Raw genomic sequence first — 13,985 nt, forward strand, 5'->3', positions numbered from 1 at the left:
AGTACATAGGTACTCATTCGAGGTAAGAAAAACATGCAGTCTTATTTTTTTATGAATAAAAGTCGAAACGATAAATACAAAATATGTTTATTTACCAACTGAACTGAACAAAATGATCGAAAGATTGCAATACCTCGAAATCCTTCTCTTTATCATCAACGAAACATCGACTTTCTTTTGGACACCGTCAATAGTAAGCAATTTGCCTAATTAAAGTAGCTAGTAATCATACCGGAAGCGTGGATCCAGGGAGAGACAATTAAGTTACTTAAATGAAAGAATTCAGTTTCGAGAAAGTAGTTACTTAATTTTATTGGTAACTGTCATTTTTACCCTAGGAGTTTAATATTATTTATTTATCACAGAACACCGATTTATACCTTAAATTAAAATCAACCCTGAAACTAACTTATTTGAAAATCACGACGATGCAGGGAACAGTTGATCATAAGGAACTTTCAAAAACAGTTTGTTGGCAACTTTCGTTCCAATTTTATTCCAGTTCGCCTGAGCATAAGGTAGGAATTCTCTGTACAGGGTTCTCCAATTTTCGTTAGCGAATCTCGTTCCCAAGTCGGCTGAAAAATAAAATGGCCATGGTAAACAAAACACTCCCTGTTAATTTTCGAGAATAACGGTAGATATAGGATTCAACAATTGATAACGAAATACTTTTACGAGACCGGATTCAAGAGTCTAAAAATAGACTGTCTTAACTGGTCTCGGCTTTCAGCTGAAGATTGTAGGGAGTAGTAGAGACCCTTATAAGGGAAGAGGCTTTTCCACTCCACAGGCCTCTGCCTCGAATTTTGCGGGCAGCGGGGCGGCAGCGGCGGCGGCGGGGGAGCGGGGCGGGCAACGGATACCTGTTCTCGAAACTAGCGGGCAGATCGCGCGGCACTATAGCAGTGTAGTGTTGTGTTCTGTTGTGTTTGCTGTTCCATATGGGTGTCCTCTCAAAGATGGCCGAAATAATTAGCTCTTGCACGTCCGAACACATTTTGATACGTCACAAAAAAAATGTATAACACTATGCCTACAATGCAGATGCCCAACGCGGGCGGTCACCGCTTGACTGGAGCGCACCGCTCGTTGCCCGCCGCCGCGCCGCTCCCGCGCCGCTGTATTCGAGGGCCGGTCCATATGAATATACGCGTAAGATCCTGCCGCTCCCGCGCCGCCGCCGCTGCCGCCCCGCTGCCCGCAAAATTCGAGGCAGAGGCCTCATAGATACCGGATCATTATGGCGTAGAGTAAAGCACTAATGCTAATTGATTATATCGATTCCTATATAATACATATGTATCTATTTATCATACTGTCTTCTCGGTATGATGAGACTCGCTCTGAATCTGAGGTTTAAGTTTAAGTTAAGTTTTTGAATACCAGTTCTAACTTACTCAATTCCCTTGATTCCGGATTATCGTTCTTGAAATTGGTTACAATACTTCCAACGTCTGGCCTCATGTAGAATTCTTTGATACGGATATACGTTTCTGTGCCGTTCTTTTCCGGAACTCCGTCGAGCTTCCATGTGTAAACTAAGTCAGCTGCAAAAGAGATTATGTAAGAATGTAATTTATATTAAGCGTAATTAAATATTTTATGTAGTCTGGTACGATGTTGAAGATCCAGCCATCCGGGCCTGTAGTTCTGTGTAAGGATGTACGTATATACAGTAAGAAAAAACTTAATTATCTATCCTAATACTTCTCAAAAAAGCCTACCAGTTCTTGGGTTATTGAAGAGTGAATACTTCTGAATGACCGTCATTGCGATCTGAGTGTTGTAAGTATAGTAAGTCAGCATAGTAAAATGATTTTACTTACTCATTGTAGTATTGACTTCACCAAAGGCTAAAATCCTAAGAGAATTGAATTTTCCCTCTCCATGGTACTCAGCATGGACTGTAACTTTAGGGCTAGTCAGGTCTACTTCTAAATGGAACTTGTCGTCATCTGCACGCAGCCTGTAATAAAATATTCTGTTTAAACTTGATTTAAACAAAAATCTGTACCCAATATTTTGCTTGTCCGATTTGAACCCGATGCATGGAAGCCAGTATTCATTATAAACTTCAAAATTAGGTATGATATGTCTCAGAATATCTTTCTGGGATAGATGTATCATTTTTTTAATCAGTTTTTCTTTACCTGGCATCATGAACCTTGGCAGCCCTCAAGCCTTCAACTTGAATATTTTTCATATTCAATTTTGCCGCTATCTGTAATGCATAAGAAAACAAACAAATTAAAACAAATTTCTATGCATAAGGCGTACGTAATATAAAATAAACGCTAAATTAAATTACTCCGTAGTATCTTATAATTAATATTACATAATTAATTAATTAATAACAAATAAGTATCGAATATTCATTGTTTACTTGTAACATACATAGGAACTTAAAATTTACATTTTCGAAGCTTTTGGATATATTAATTTATTCTCATGAACAGGTATTTTAGGCTTAAGTAAGTTCCTACCAATGATATTAAATCTACTGGGGCAAGGTCAACAGGAAATTATTTAAATTATTTTTCTTTTCACGACATGAACTTGGGCTCAACCTACTTATAGGTGCCTACCTTCCTATCATGTGTGACGCGATAACAGCTATGTAGGTACTTAAAAAATACATGAATATGGTAGGCCTCGTTAAGAAGCTCAATAATTTATTTAACAAGAGCAAAAGAAAGACACTGCAGGCAGGTACATACCTACTTGAGAACCTACACTGAGGTTTTGAATGCTGCGTTCTCATGATTATTCAACCATTGTTAAAAATTAAGCAATATATTCCTACTTTTAACTCATTAATGCAGCAGATAAATCATATCCTACCTTTCAATGTACCTATCTGCACCCTTTTTTCTATTAGGAATTACCTATATATCGAACTTATTGTAAGCAATCAGTACCTAGGTTTGCCAAGTGTTGTCCACAGTCAGATATAAATATTATTAAAACACGAATGTTCTTTAGTATTCATCAGTAAGTAGACAACTAGCGACGCGCTTTCGTACATATCGACATTTGTTTTTGTATCTAAGGATAAACAAACATTAGTAGACAACTATGGTCACGGTTGGAAGGTCATGATCTTATTCCACTATGCATATAAGGTATCTGCGTATTTACCTTCATAAGCCGTAGTTACTTAGATAGTGGTATCTAGGATTATTGACTGGTCTCCTGTTTATGACTGCACTGATGTGGATTCCATGGTATCTGTATTTAACAAGTTGGTGTTGGAACTTTACGACAAACATGCACCTGTGAGAAAAGTCAGAGTCAAGCACCTTCCAGCCCCGTGGCTATCTGATAGTATAAAGCAGGAGATGTCAAGGCGGGATAAGGCTAAGCGCCGATTCAGAAGGGACCCAACTGAGGAGAACTGGTCTATTTACAAGCAGTTACGAAATCGTTGCAGTCGTCTGTGCAGAGATGCAAAGAGACGCCATATTCACAACTCCATTAAAAACTTCAACACAGCACAAGTATGGCAATTCCTTAAGTCTTTCGGTATCGGGAAGGTCGCTAATGATAGCGCTCCCGAAATAAATCCAAACACAATTAATGACCATTTTTCGAAGTCACCAGTAACGCTGGATGACAACGTTAAATCGTTTACTATTAAGTACCTCTCAAACCTTTCTTTGCCTAAATGTACTTCGTTTTCTTTCCACCCGGCTACAGAGGGAGATATCAAACGTGCTATTCTATCCATCTCCACAAAAGCTGTAGGGGATGATGGTCTTCACCTACAAATGCTCCTTCCTATCCTTAATATCATTATTCCTGTCATTCTCCATCTCGTCAATTATTCCCTCTTCACTAGCTCCTTTCCATCTGCTTGGAAGAAAGCTCATGTGCTACCTTTGCCCAAAGTCTCCAACCCATCCTCAGTTTCTCAGTACCGTCCTATATCCATACTTCCCATCTTATCTAAAGTCCTTGAGAGTGTTGTCAACAATCAACTTTCTCGTTACCTCTCCTCTAACAGCCTGCTAAGTCCATACCAATCTGGTTTTCGCCCTGGCCATAGTACAGTTTCTGCTCTCATCAAAATTACTGATGACATCAGGCTGGCTATGGAGAAGGGGCTGTTAACTGTATTGGTTTTGCTGGATTTTAGCAGTGCATTTAACTCAGTTGATTTTGACATCCTCTTGGGTATCCTATCCTCACTAAATGTATCTCCTTCTGCAGTCGAGTGGTTCAGCTCTTATCTTCGGGGTCGCTCACAGTCGGTCCGCGTTGATGAGGTTTCCTCTGAGTGGCGGGAACTCGCTGCGGGTGTTCCTCAAGGTGGCGTTCTCTCTCCATTACTTTTCTCCGTTTTTATAAACGCCATCACTAAGTCACTAGTTTCACATTACCATCTCTATGCAGATGACTTGCAGCTTTATCAGCACTTTAAACTTGAAGAGCTTCCGAGAGCGATTGATGCCATCAATGATGATCTTGGACACATAAGTCGATGGGCTAAGGATTTCGGGCTTCTGGTCAATCCTGCCAAGTCACAAGCTCTCATTATTGGTGGCAGATATTTCCTCAATAAGCTGTCTTCTCCACCACCGGTCTCATAGGATAGCGTTGCCATCCCATACTCTTCTACGGTTAAGAACTTGGGGGTAATTATGGACTGTCATTTATCCTGGGGTTCACACGTTGCAGAAGTAAGCAGAAGAGTTTTTTGCTCGTTTCAGTCACTCAAACGTCTCCAGAAGTTCCTGCCTTTTTCAACAAAAATTACTTTCGCTCAGTCGCTTCTTCTCCCTCTTTTAGATTATGTTGATGTCTGTTTCCTTGATGCGACTGAGGAACTTCTTAACAAACTCGAGCGTCTGCAGAATCTGTGCATCCGCTTCATTTTTGGCCTCCGGAAATACGACCATGTGTCTGAATTCCGGAGCCAGCTGAAGTGGCTGCCAATTCGGCTGCGTCGAGATGCTCATATTCTGTCTTTTCTCTTCTCTCTTCTTCACAATCCCAACGCTCCAAATTATCTTAGGGAACGCTTTGAGTTCCTTGTTCCTAGAGGCAAACCCTGTCGCTCCTCTTCATCTCTTTTACTCCGTATCCCTCCTCATACTTCGAGCCGTTATGATGGATCCTTCACTGTTCGCGCTGTGAGGCTTTGGAACGCTCTGCCTCACAGTATACGTGACAGCACATCGTTAGATGTCTTCAAGAGACGAATTAAAGAACATTTCCTGTCAACATGACCTTATTTGTGTGTATGTATTTATTTATTTATTATATTTTATGTTTTATTTATAGGTATATATTTTATGTTATGTAATTTCATCTCTTTTTTGTTTAATGTTGTGCACTTTAAATTTTCTCTTCCCTATCGCATCTCTCTATCGCTCTAAGGTTTGCTGTTAGAGAACCCAGTTCTGGGTTAAGCTCGCCTTTGTACATGTCTTCTCTGTGTTGTGTGTGTCTTTTAAATGTTTTTGTGTACAATAAAGAATAATAGGATCAACATTAATTACAGAGTAGTTAGACCAGTTAGTTGCATAATAACTTGAGGTAGGTATGGGGTTTTACTAGATTTTCTTAAACTTAAGGTCACTGAAAAATTTTAGATATCAATGATATTACCAACATATTTTTCAAAACAATTTTGCTATTGCTTAATTTGCTTGGTCAACGTAGGACATAGAGATGCTGCCTATTTTATAAAATCAATGTATTCTGTTCGAGTTTCATAATCAATCAATATTTAAGGCACGAATCACAAGCCTATCAACAATAGACTTATATCGGGTTGGTGATTTTAATGAAATACTCACCTGCCTTAGTTATGAGTAACGTGTAGATACCCATTTACGGTCTCCGAATACCGAATATAAAACAACAAAATGACCTTCCATTTTGAAGTATCTGGTAGGTAAATTAACTAACTACATACCTAATTACCTAAAACCACTTTCAAAAAGTTACTTCTCAGTTAACAAACAATTAACAATTATAAAATGTATACTACCATAATAACGTTTGCTAAAAATCTCGAGTACCTACCTATCCCTTCAGCAAAATCAACATTTTATTTTATTTTTATCAATTCCTATTTCCATATAATCCGGATTTTCTCACGTTAGTATAATAAGTAATATTTGCTTATCTTTTACACCGAAAACACATTTATTTAATAAAGGCGAAACCAGTTTTAAAGCGACTGTTCTTTTTTCTGAAGCCTTAGCCCGGCCGGAGACATCCGGTTTCCGGATACGGTTTCCTGATCAGGAATCCTGATTCGGAAACCGAAATGCTCTTTTTTCATACAAAATGTTCACAAGAGCGCACACGTTCTTACTTTTTCCGGACGGAAAAAAACCTGACATTCGGTTTAAAATTTTCTCCGTGCGTTCGGGTACTCAGAACGGAATAAAACCTGATGACATCATTCCGAACGCAGCGCTCGCGAACAATTTGGTTCGACCGCCGCGCCGCACACATACGGAAATTTTCATTCTGAATCAAGGTAGCTTGTTAGTAAAGACATTTATGAAGTTCATCGAAGGATTTAATGGAGTTTCTATAATACTTAATAAATAATTCTTCTGGGTATGCTCGTAATTTAGCTGTTTTGAACATAGAATTGACTTTCGGATAATCTTTGAGCATTCGACGGGTGTACCCAGTAACGTCGTTTCCTCTTTTTCTTGTTTAGCGCCAGTAAAAGTGCAACAGCAATCAATTCGTCATAGTCCATGATGTCGTGCCTTCAATATGGTTCCTCTTTACGTACTGGCCATGTAAATTCCGAATGAAAAAAACCGAATGTGTGCGCTAGTGACACGGAATCCCGAATCTTAATTCCTGATCAGGAAACCGTATCCGGAAACCGGATGTCTGCGGCCGGGCTTAACCAGCAAGTACATTTGACGGTACATTTTGATCATAAAGATTTTGAACGCTACGTTGCCAGTTGCCACATCCGATGAAACAGGATTCCTCGAACAATAGCTACTTACCTATCTAATTTTCGCACTGAGGTATCATGGTTTTAAGTGTCAGAATATCTATAAAAAAAAACATTGGCTGATAATTCTAAACTAACACACACCATAATTTACCTATATATTTAACAAAAAATCCTCAGCCAAAGTGCCATAGTACAATGGAATTGTGTAGATTTACCTATGTAGTTTCAAAAGGACACTGACGAAACCTTTATCACCTCTCATGCCTCACCTTGAACGTGAGCTGAATCGTACATATGTCGTTAACATTTAGGATTTAAAAAATAGGAAAAATAAGCTGTGTATAGCCTTATACATATTATTGAATTTCCTATTCGCCTTCAGCTGCAATGTAGTTTATTATTTTCAACTCAGATGGCAAAGAACTGCTTGAAGGTTGACAATGCCACGAGGTACTTATTTAATTTTAACTTTTCCCAATAAGTTGGTATGTAATTTGCTGACGGCTACCTACAAAAACTTACAAAAGTGACTAAGAAATCAATACCCTAAATAAAAACCTTACTGGATTGGTTTTTATTCACCATAATAAACCAATCCAGTAAGGTTTTTATTTAGGGTTTGTTTTTATTAAGGTAAAACAAAAATGACAGAAATTATAAACAGAGGTAGAGTCCGCGCGATTGCTTCCAACAATCTATGACAACTCTGCTGACCGTACTCGTTAGTATTTCAAAGTAGAAAAAGAAAGGTTTTTTTGGTAAATTCCTAATAAATTCTAGGTAGTGGTATTGTATAATCAAATGTTCGCGTTGACATGACGCAACAAACAAAAAATTGATTTCTTCTATCTTCGAGTGATAAGTACAATTTTATCCGGACATTAACTAGTAATAAGCGGAAAATTAATACGTATGAGTATGGTAGCCCACTGGTCAGTCCGAAAGCAATATAGTAGCGAAAACAAAAGAAAGTTGATGTGCTTGAGATCAAATTACTGCTGCAGCCATAAACTACTTGAATACCTATAAAGAGTTTTCAGACCCGTTGACATATTTTGTTCATGAAAACTTTGAGGAAGTTGTCCCCCTAATTAGAACTGGTTCAAACATATGATAATAAATCTCGCTAGGTAAATAAATGCGCATGTTTTTCCGAAGTATTTGTCTTTGTTTGAGATCGTACTTATGGTTCTTTAAAACCCTTCCTGTTTTACAAAGATACCATTATTATCTATGAAAAGATTTGTCGTCAAGGTTAACAGGTTTCTAAATTATAATTAATTTTGTTGAAACTTTTGACAAACTGTTTAAATAATAGAGTTTTATGAGGTTAGGTCAAACACATAAAAACACTAACTTTACGACTGTTACATTCAGTTGAAGGAAATATAAAACATTTGACACTAAAACATCTAGACTTTTTAAGTAGGTAAATGTTCTGAGAAAAAGATTTTCAAATGATATTATTTGACGGGGATATGGAAGTACAAAATAATAATAACAATTGGACCATTCCCTTATGGATTGAGATCGGGCTAGCATTTCAAAACCGATAGATACTTTCAAAATCATTTTTTATGCTTGTATTCCACTTCCTTCTTTCTTCTGAACAGTGCTTAGAGCAGTGTTCATTTCCTTTGCTATGTACTCAGATATGTAAGAAGTACTTTATTTTTTCATATGATATTTTTCTACTTGATTCTATTGTTTGTTTTTGAAACACTAGGAAAGATAAGTATCTTGTCCATTTTCATTTCCTCATTCATTTCCGTCTTTTTTGGAGGAAATCTTGCTTCTAGACTTGTAATTTACATGGCAACAATTTCGTTTGGCTAATTATCGTAGACGGAATTATTATTATTTTAGTAAGGATATTTTATTTTTAGTTTCCTTTGTGCTTTATCGCATTTTGAACGATCTCATTGTTCTTCGTTACCTATTTTCTGTCATATCTTTTGTGCCTAAATCTAAATAATTTTAATGGTAATTTTGGTTGATGTTTTACTTCATTGAAAGTTCCAAGAAAATGATCATTACTTGGTAGGTACTTTATTCAAAACACCAAGGTGCATAATTAATAATTAACCTTCTTACATAATTTTATTACACTAGTAAAGATTCGATTAACGTGCTTACCTAGATAGTTGGATTTTAATTAATGGCAAGTCCTTCAAACGCTGGTTAAAAGTCGGCTTAACAAAAAAAAAAAGGTGAAACGTGTTTTATATGAAATTAATTTGGTACCTGATTATTTTTGTACTCCAACCGGAAATCCTTCTGCAGGTAAGGATCAATCGGGGGTATTCCCAACTCGTCTATGCCATTAATCATAACTGCAATGCCTTTTTGGACCGCATCTGCCATGCAGTCATTTACATCTATTGCATTTCTATTGCATGTCTTGAAATATTTTGCTGAAAAACAAAGCAGATTTTATAAACACTTACATATGTATATTACCCTAATTCTGAATAGATATATGATTTGACAGTTTCTCAATTCATAATTTACGGGCCTTGAGTTTCTGACAGGTCTAAATCATAGTGGAGTTGTTTTTCTTCCCGTTAATAATTGTAAGTTTTGCATAAATACGTGGAAATGGGTATGTCACTGAAATTAAGTGATATTTAGCGTATCATGGCGCTAATTGTGAAGAGGGGACAAAGATTATATGGTTAGGTAGTGTTGGTGGTCAATTAAAGTGTGCAGTAGACTGTTATTATAATTTTTAAACGTGCTCGTGTAAGCTGAGCATCTAGGTTAACATTTACCGGAACTTAGTGATGATAGAGGAAAAAATAAAATTAGAGAAAAGGTGACCCAGTTCACGTTTAAGGATTTGGTTTGTCTTTTAAGCCATAGGTGCACACGTGAATGGGAATTATAAATTAAAATAATTCTAAATCAACTTTTTATTTAATTATGCTAAAACTAACTTGTAGCTAAAACTAACTTGTAGTTAAAATACATTAAAAAGTAAGCTTTGGAAGTAAGTAATTATGAATATTGTCACAACTATAATCAAAATAAATATTTATTTTAAAACAATAGTTAAATTACTTACTGATATCAACTGCACCATAACAAGCACTGAACACTGTCAATAAATAGAAAACTCCTTTCGACGAAAACATTTTGGATTAAAAAAAAATATTTGTTATTTATGAAAAACAAATAGTCACAACAGACGAGTACTACGGTTTAAGTTGTGGCATCGTTTGTAAGTTTCGGTCCAGTGGTGCGCGCGCGCCGCACCGTCCACCGTACATTCAGCTGATTGCATAAAACGCAACCTACTCTTCAATGTCACTACTGGTTTGGTGAATACATAACAAAGTTAGGTAATAAATATTATCTTATCGTATGCATATTAAGATTTTAATTGTTCTTAAAGTAGTACACAACAACAGGAAAATATGAACACAATAAAATAAAATGTGTCTAAATATTTTATTGCTTTGGTATTTTTGTTAACCCTTCACTATCGAAATTTCTGAAAAGCGCCATCTATCGCATTTAGTGTGTGAAAATATAAACCTTTCAACTCGAAACAAACAAGTTGACCGGCCTTACTTCATCCTTTGAATCTCGCAAGGAGGTCTTAGCATGACCTAAACTGCAAGCGAAGTTATTGATATATGTACTTGTGTTTACATAAAGCCTCACCGCATCTAATGTAGGTTACGTCGTCTTTGGACAACCTTGATGCCTTCAATGCATAAAAATATTTTGAATAATATTTATAGAAGAGTTTAGCGTAGTTTTAATCTTTGATAAGTCAAGGTTTTAGCCTTATATCACGGCAGATTTAAAATCATTGTTTTTTCGCCCGAGACTTCCCTCGCACACTCTTAACAGACTACCTCCAATTCCAGGGTCTCATCATTTCAATGTTTTATATCATATCAATCCGTTCCGCCATTTCAGAGTGAAAGCGCAACACGTAAAAACCTTACTTTCGCATTTATAATTGTACCTACCTATGGATTAGTAAGTTTGAAATTAAGCTCAGTTTAAAATAATTTTATGTTTAGTTAACAGTCTTCTTCTAACTTTATTTCATTAATTACATTAAAAAGACCGGTTAAATCGTCGAAGAAGCGGTTTTAGAAATGATATAAATTATTGATTTAATATTTATTAATTATATTGATGACAGTGGCAGTTAGTTAATTTGACTATCACTTATTTTAATTGAGGCTTATTACTAACCCGATGGATGTTATAAATTAAACGTTTCTTGTTTTCGACTCATATATTTTTTTATTTGCGAGCATACCAACCTAATGTTCCAAAAATATATTAAATCAGTGCTTATGTATGGTATACATAAAGGTATCCTTATCCGGTAGGTGCTTTCAATGGTTCTTTTAATGCGCCAAAATTAAAACAACGATAATCATAATTACCTACGTAAGAATCTTCTTATCTAAAATAAAATGCGTTGCTATTTAGATTAAGTTTTAATGTCAAGATCAGCTATTATTATACCATATTTTTTGCGAAAGGCTAGCTGCGCTGTTGGGATACCAACTTTTTAATTTATTATCTACTTGAAGTTTAAGAAATCAAAAAAGTATTACTTACCTACTTGATATATTTTAATATACCCAATAATTTACCTTTCGTTAAATACCTAATCAAATGGAGTAAAATAAAATTGGATTATAATGAGAGAAAGCTTCATAAAATTATAATATTTATAAAGAGAGTGCTTACCACTATCAGTTGACATTCATTGACGACAAAGATACCTACGCAAGTTTTCGAACAGTTGCTATACGTTTTTGCATTTATTGGTTCTTGAGGAATAAGTAATTGACGCCTTCAAAAATTATAAGGCAAAGCCAATTCTTACAACAATCTGACTTTATATTTTTAGGCGCTTCATGATTGTGTTATCATTACATCGATGTATTGATCTTGGAATTACGGTTCTGCAAAAATATCGCAATACTGCTTACTTACTTACTTTTATTTTATTTTTTAATCATATCAAACCTGACTGTGGTTCTCCAAAATACAAGACGCGATAGGTATTCTTGCCAAAACCATATATCGACGCTATTTTCTTGACGAAACCAATTTATGAAGATTCTGCTACTGTAAATACTTATCTTTTTACGGTAGCTTTTTATTCCAAGTGACCTCTATCAATCGTATTGAGCCTGCTGGCTGAATTACAACTTCCTTCTCGCAGACAAGAAACCTTCATCCCGAATTGCCATAAAGCCAGTGGCTGTAAATACGCACACGTATGCAGGATTATTTATATCGTGAATTGTTATTTAAAAAAAAAACTATGTAGGAACTCTATATAAGTTATTCCCACATAAACAGAGCTGTATCAATATCATCACAGTTAATCTTGTCATTATTTTATTTTGAAATATAAAATTGAACCAGTCCAAATATTATTTTAAAATAACGGTCAATGCTCACAGCTCAGAAATTAATGTAACATGATAAGTTGTGACTGACATCGACAAAATGAGCACTACATTGAATGCTGTTATAGTTGTTAATTAGATGGATATAAGTCGATAACTCGTGTCGTATTTTATAGGTTGACGATCTTTCACCATTTAAATACTTATTTATTGCAAACGCATCCGTAGATCGGTAGTTAATTTCTCAAAATGTTTACTTGGACAGCTGTCGTTTGACGTAAAAAGAGTCGGTGGTTTTCAAGTTTCAATAACCAGTCCAAATTGGATCAATTCGAGAAGTTCCAAATCGAAAATTAACATAATACGGCAGTTTTATAAATACATATATAATATGATCGACACAAAAATAACTTCTCCAAAGTATGCCACATAACTGACATAACACCTTAACATCATAAGCATTCAATAAATTAACGAAAATAATATCTCTGAAAAACAAATCGTTAAACGTGGTTTTTGTGGCAATTAAAACAAAGCTTTTTTCTCAGTAAACAGCCAACACAGAATGACGCGATAAAGGTAAGTAACGAGTGTCTATATGCACAACAGAACACATTACAAATATTTGGAAAATGTTTAAAAGTTGTTGGTAAATCATAAAAACAAGAGCAAGACAATTCAATTGAATCTACCTAGAAACATACTTAGAGCCTTGTGTGGTATCGAAAAGGAATACATCAGGCAAAATTCGGACTCAACGTATATCAGCCATTTAATTAAAGCAGTCAAAAGTTCTTTCATATTTATCACCTTCGTCACCGCCCCATGTCATCACAACTTTGTACCTGGCGTCTGTAAACATAATAATTCTGCATAATTTGTTACTTTGGACCTCACGAAGCTCGAATGTTATTGCCCACGCAATGAACATTGTTTAAAATGTGAACGTAAAGTAGCGTCAGTCCGTATTACATTTTTGCACAGCACCGACTGATACTGATCTACGACATTGACATAACGGGACATTTAAAGATTAATGACGCTAATATCGTAGGTACGCGCTTCAATCTAATCGTCCGGCTTGCTCCAGAACACGACGCGTGTGATTAAATCCACATCTTGTTCTGTTGTGATCTAGACAAATTATTTATATTTGAAACACTTACCATTAATGAAAAGCAGTTTTACTATAAGTTGTTGCGTAGGGTGTTATTTTTTAGAAAGGCTTTAGTTTATCATCACCAAGATGATTCTAAAGATGTTAGGATTGTTTGTATTTTGATTATAATATAAATAATATAACTCACACCGCAACCTTAAATTCTATTTGGAGAATAAGCTGGAATAACGTAAAGCTCTGAACAATATCTCTACTGTATATGAAAATTGAAGAACTAGGAAAAGTAAATATGTAGCTAAATAGGTGCCAGTTTTTCGCTGAAAGTTAGTTGACCGTAAGATTTTTTTATCAAAATTCTTTAAAGTTTTTATTTGTATGGGACATGTATGGTTAGCCACGGATATCTTCTTACATATCGGCAGTTTAATGAACTGACATTGAAAAAAGCTCAGGTGACAAAATTTTGTGTGAGTACTCAATACACAAAACACGTATTCAAGGAAGCCAAAATATTTATTCCTGATCTTAAATTTTT

At 35.7% G+C, this 13,985-nt stretch overlaps 1 protein-coding gene across 1 annotated transcript; it reads right to left on the minus strand.

Moving 5' to 3' along the window:
- Positions 1–70: 70 nt before the first annotated feature.
- On the minus strand, positions 71–10,184 carry LOC124633884 (circadian clock-controlled protein daywake-like). Its single transcript, XM_047169257.1, has 6 exons — positions 10,005–10,184; positions 9,185–9,354; positions 2,154–2,224; positions 1,830–1,969; positions 1,401–1,550; positions 71–578 (listed from the first exon to the last, which is right to left on the minus strand). Exons 1-6 carry the CDS (start codon positions 10,072–10,074, stop codon positions 421–423), a joined length of 759 nt encoding a protein of 252 aa, XP_047025213.1. The 5' UTR covers positions 10,075–10,184; the 3' UTR covers positions 71–420.
- Positions 10,185–13,985: the final 3,801 nt, after the last annotated feature.

This window comes from Helicoverpa zea, chromosome 1 (assembly GCF_022581195.2).
Source record: "Helicoverpa zea isolate HzStark_Cry1AcR chromosome 1, ilHelZeax1.1, whole genome shotgun sequence".
NCBI lineage: Eukaryota > Metazoa > Arthropoda > Insecta > Lepidoptera > Noctuidae > Helicoverpa > Helicoverpa zea.

What these genes read in the sequence shown, in the direction of transcription:
- LOC124633884 (XM_047169257.1), bottom strand. Translation starts at nt 10,074, where the DNA reads ATGTTTTCGTCGAAAGGAGTTTTCTATTTATTGACAGTGTTCAGTGCT. An exon ending in GCCAAGGTTCATGATGCCAG is followed by an intron (nt 1,970 to 2,153) that starts GTAAAGAAAAAC and finishes ATTTTATTACAG; the next exon opens with GCTGCGTGCAGATGACGACA. An exon ending in TCCGGAATCAAGGGAATTGA is followed by an intron (nt 579 to 1,400) that starts GTAAGTTAGAAC and finishes TTTATTTTTCAG; the next exon opens with CCGACTTGGGAACGAGATTC.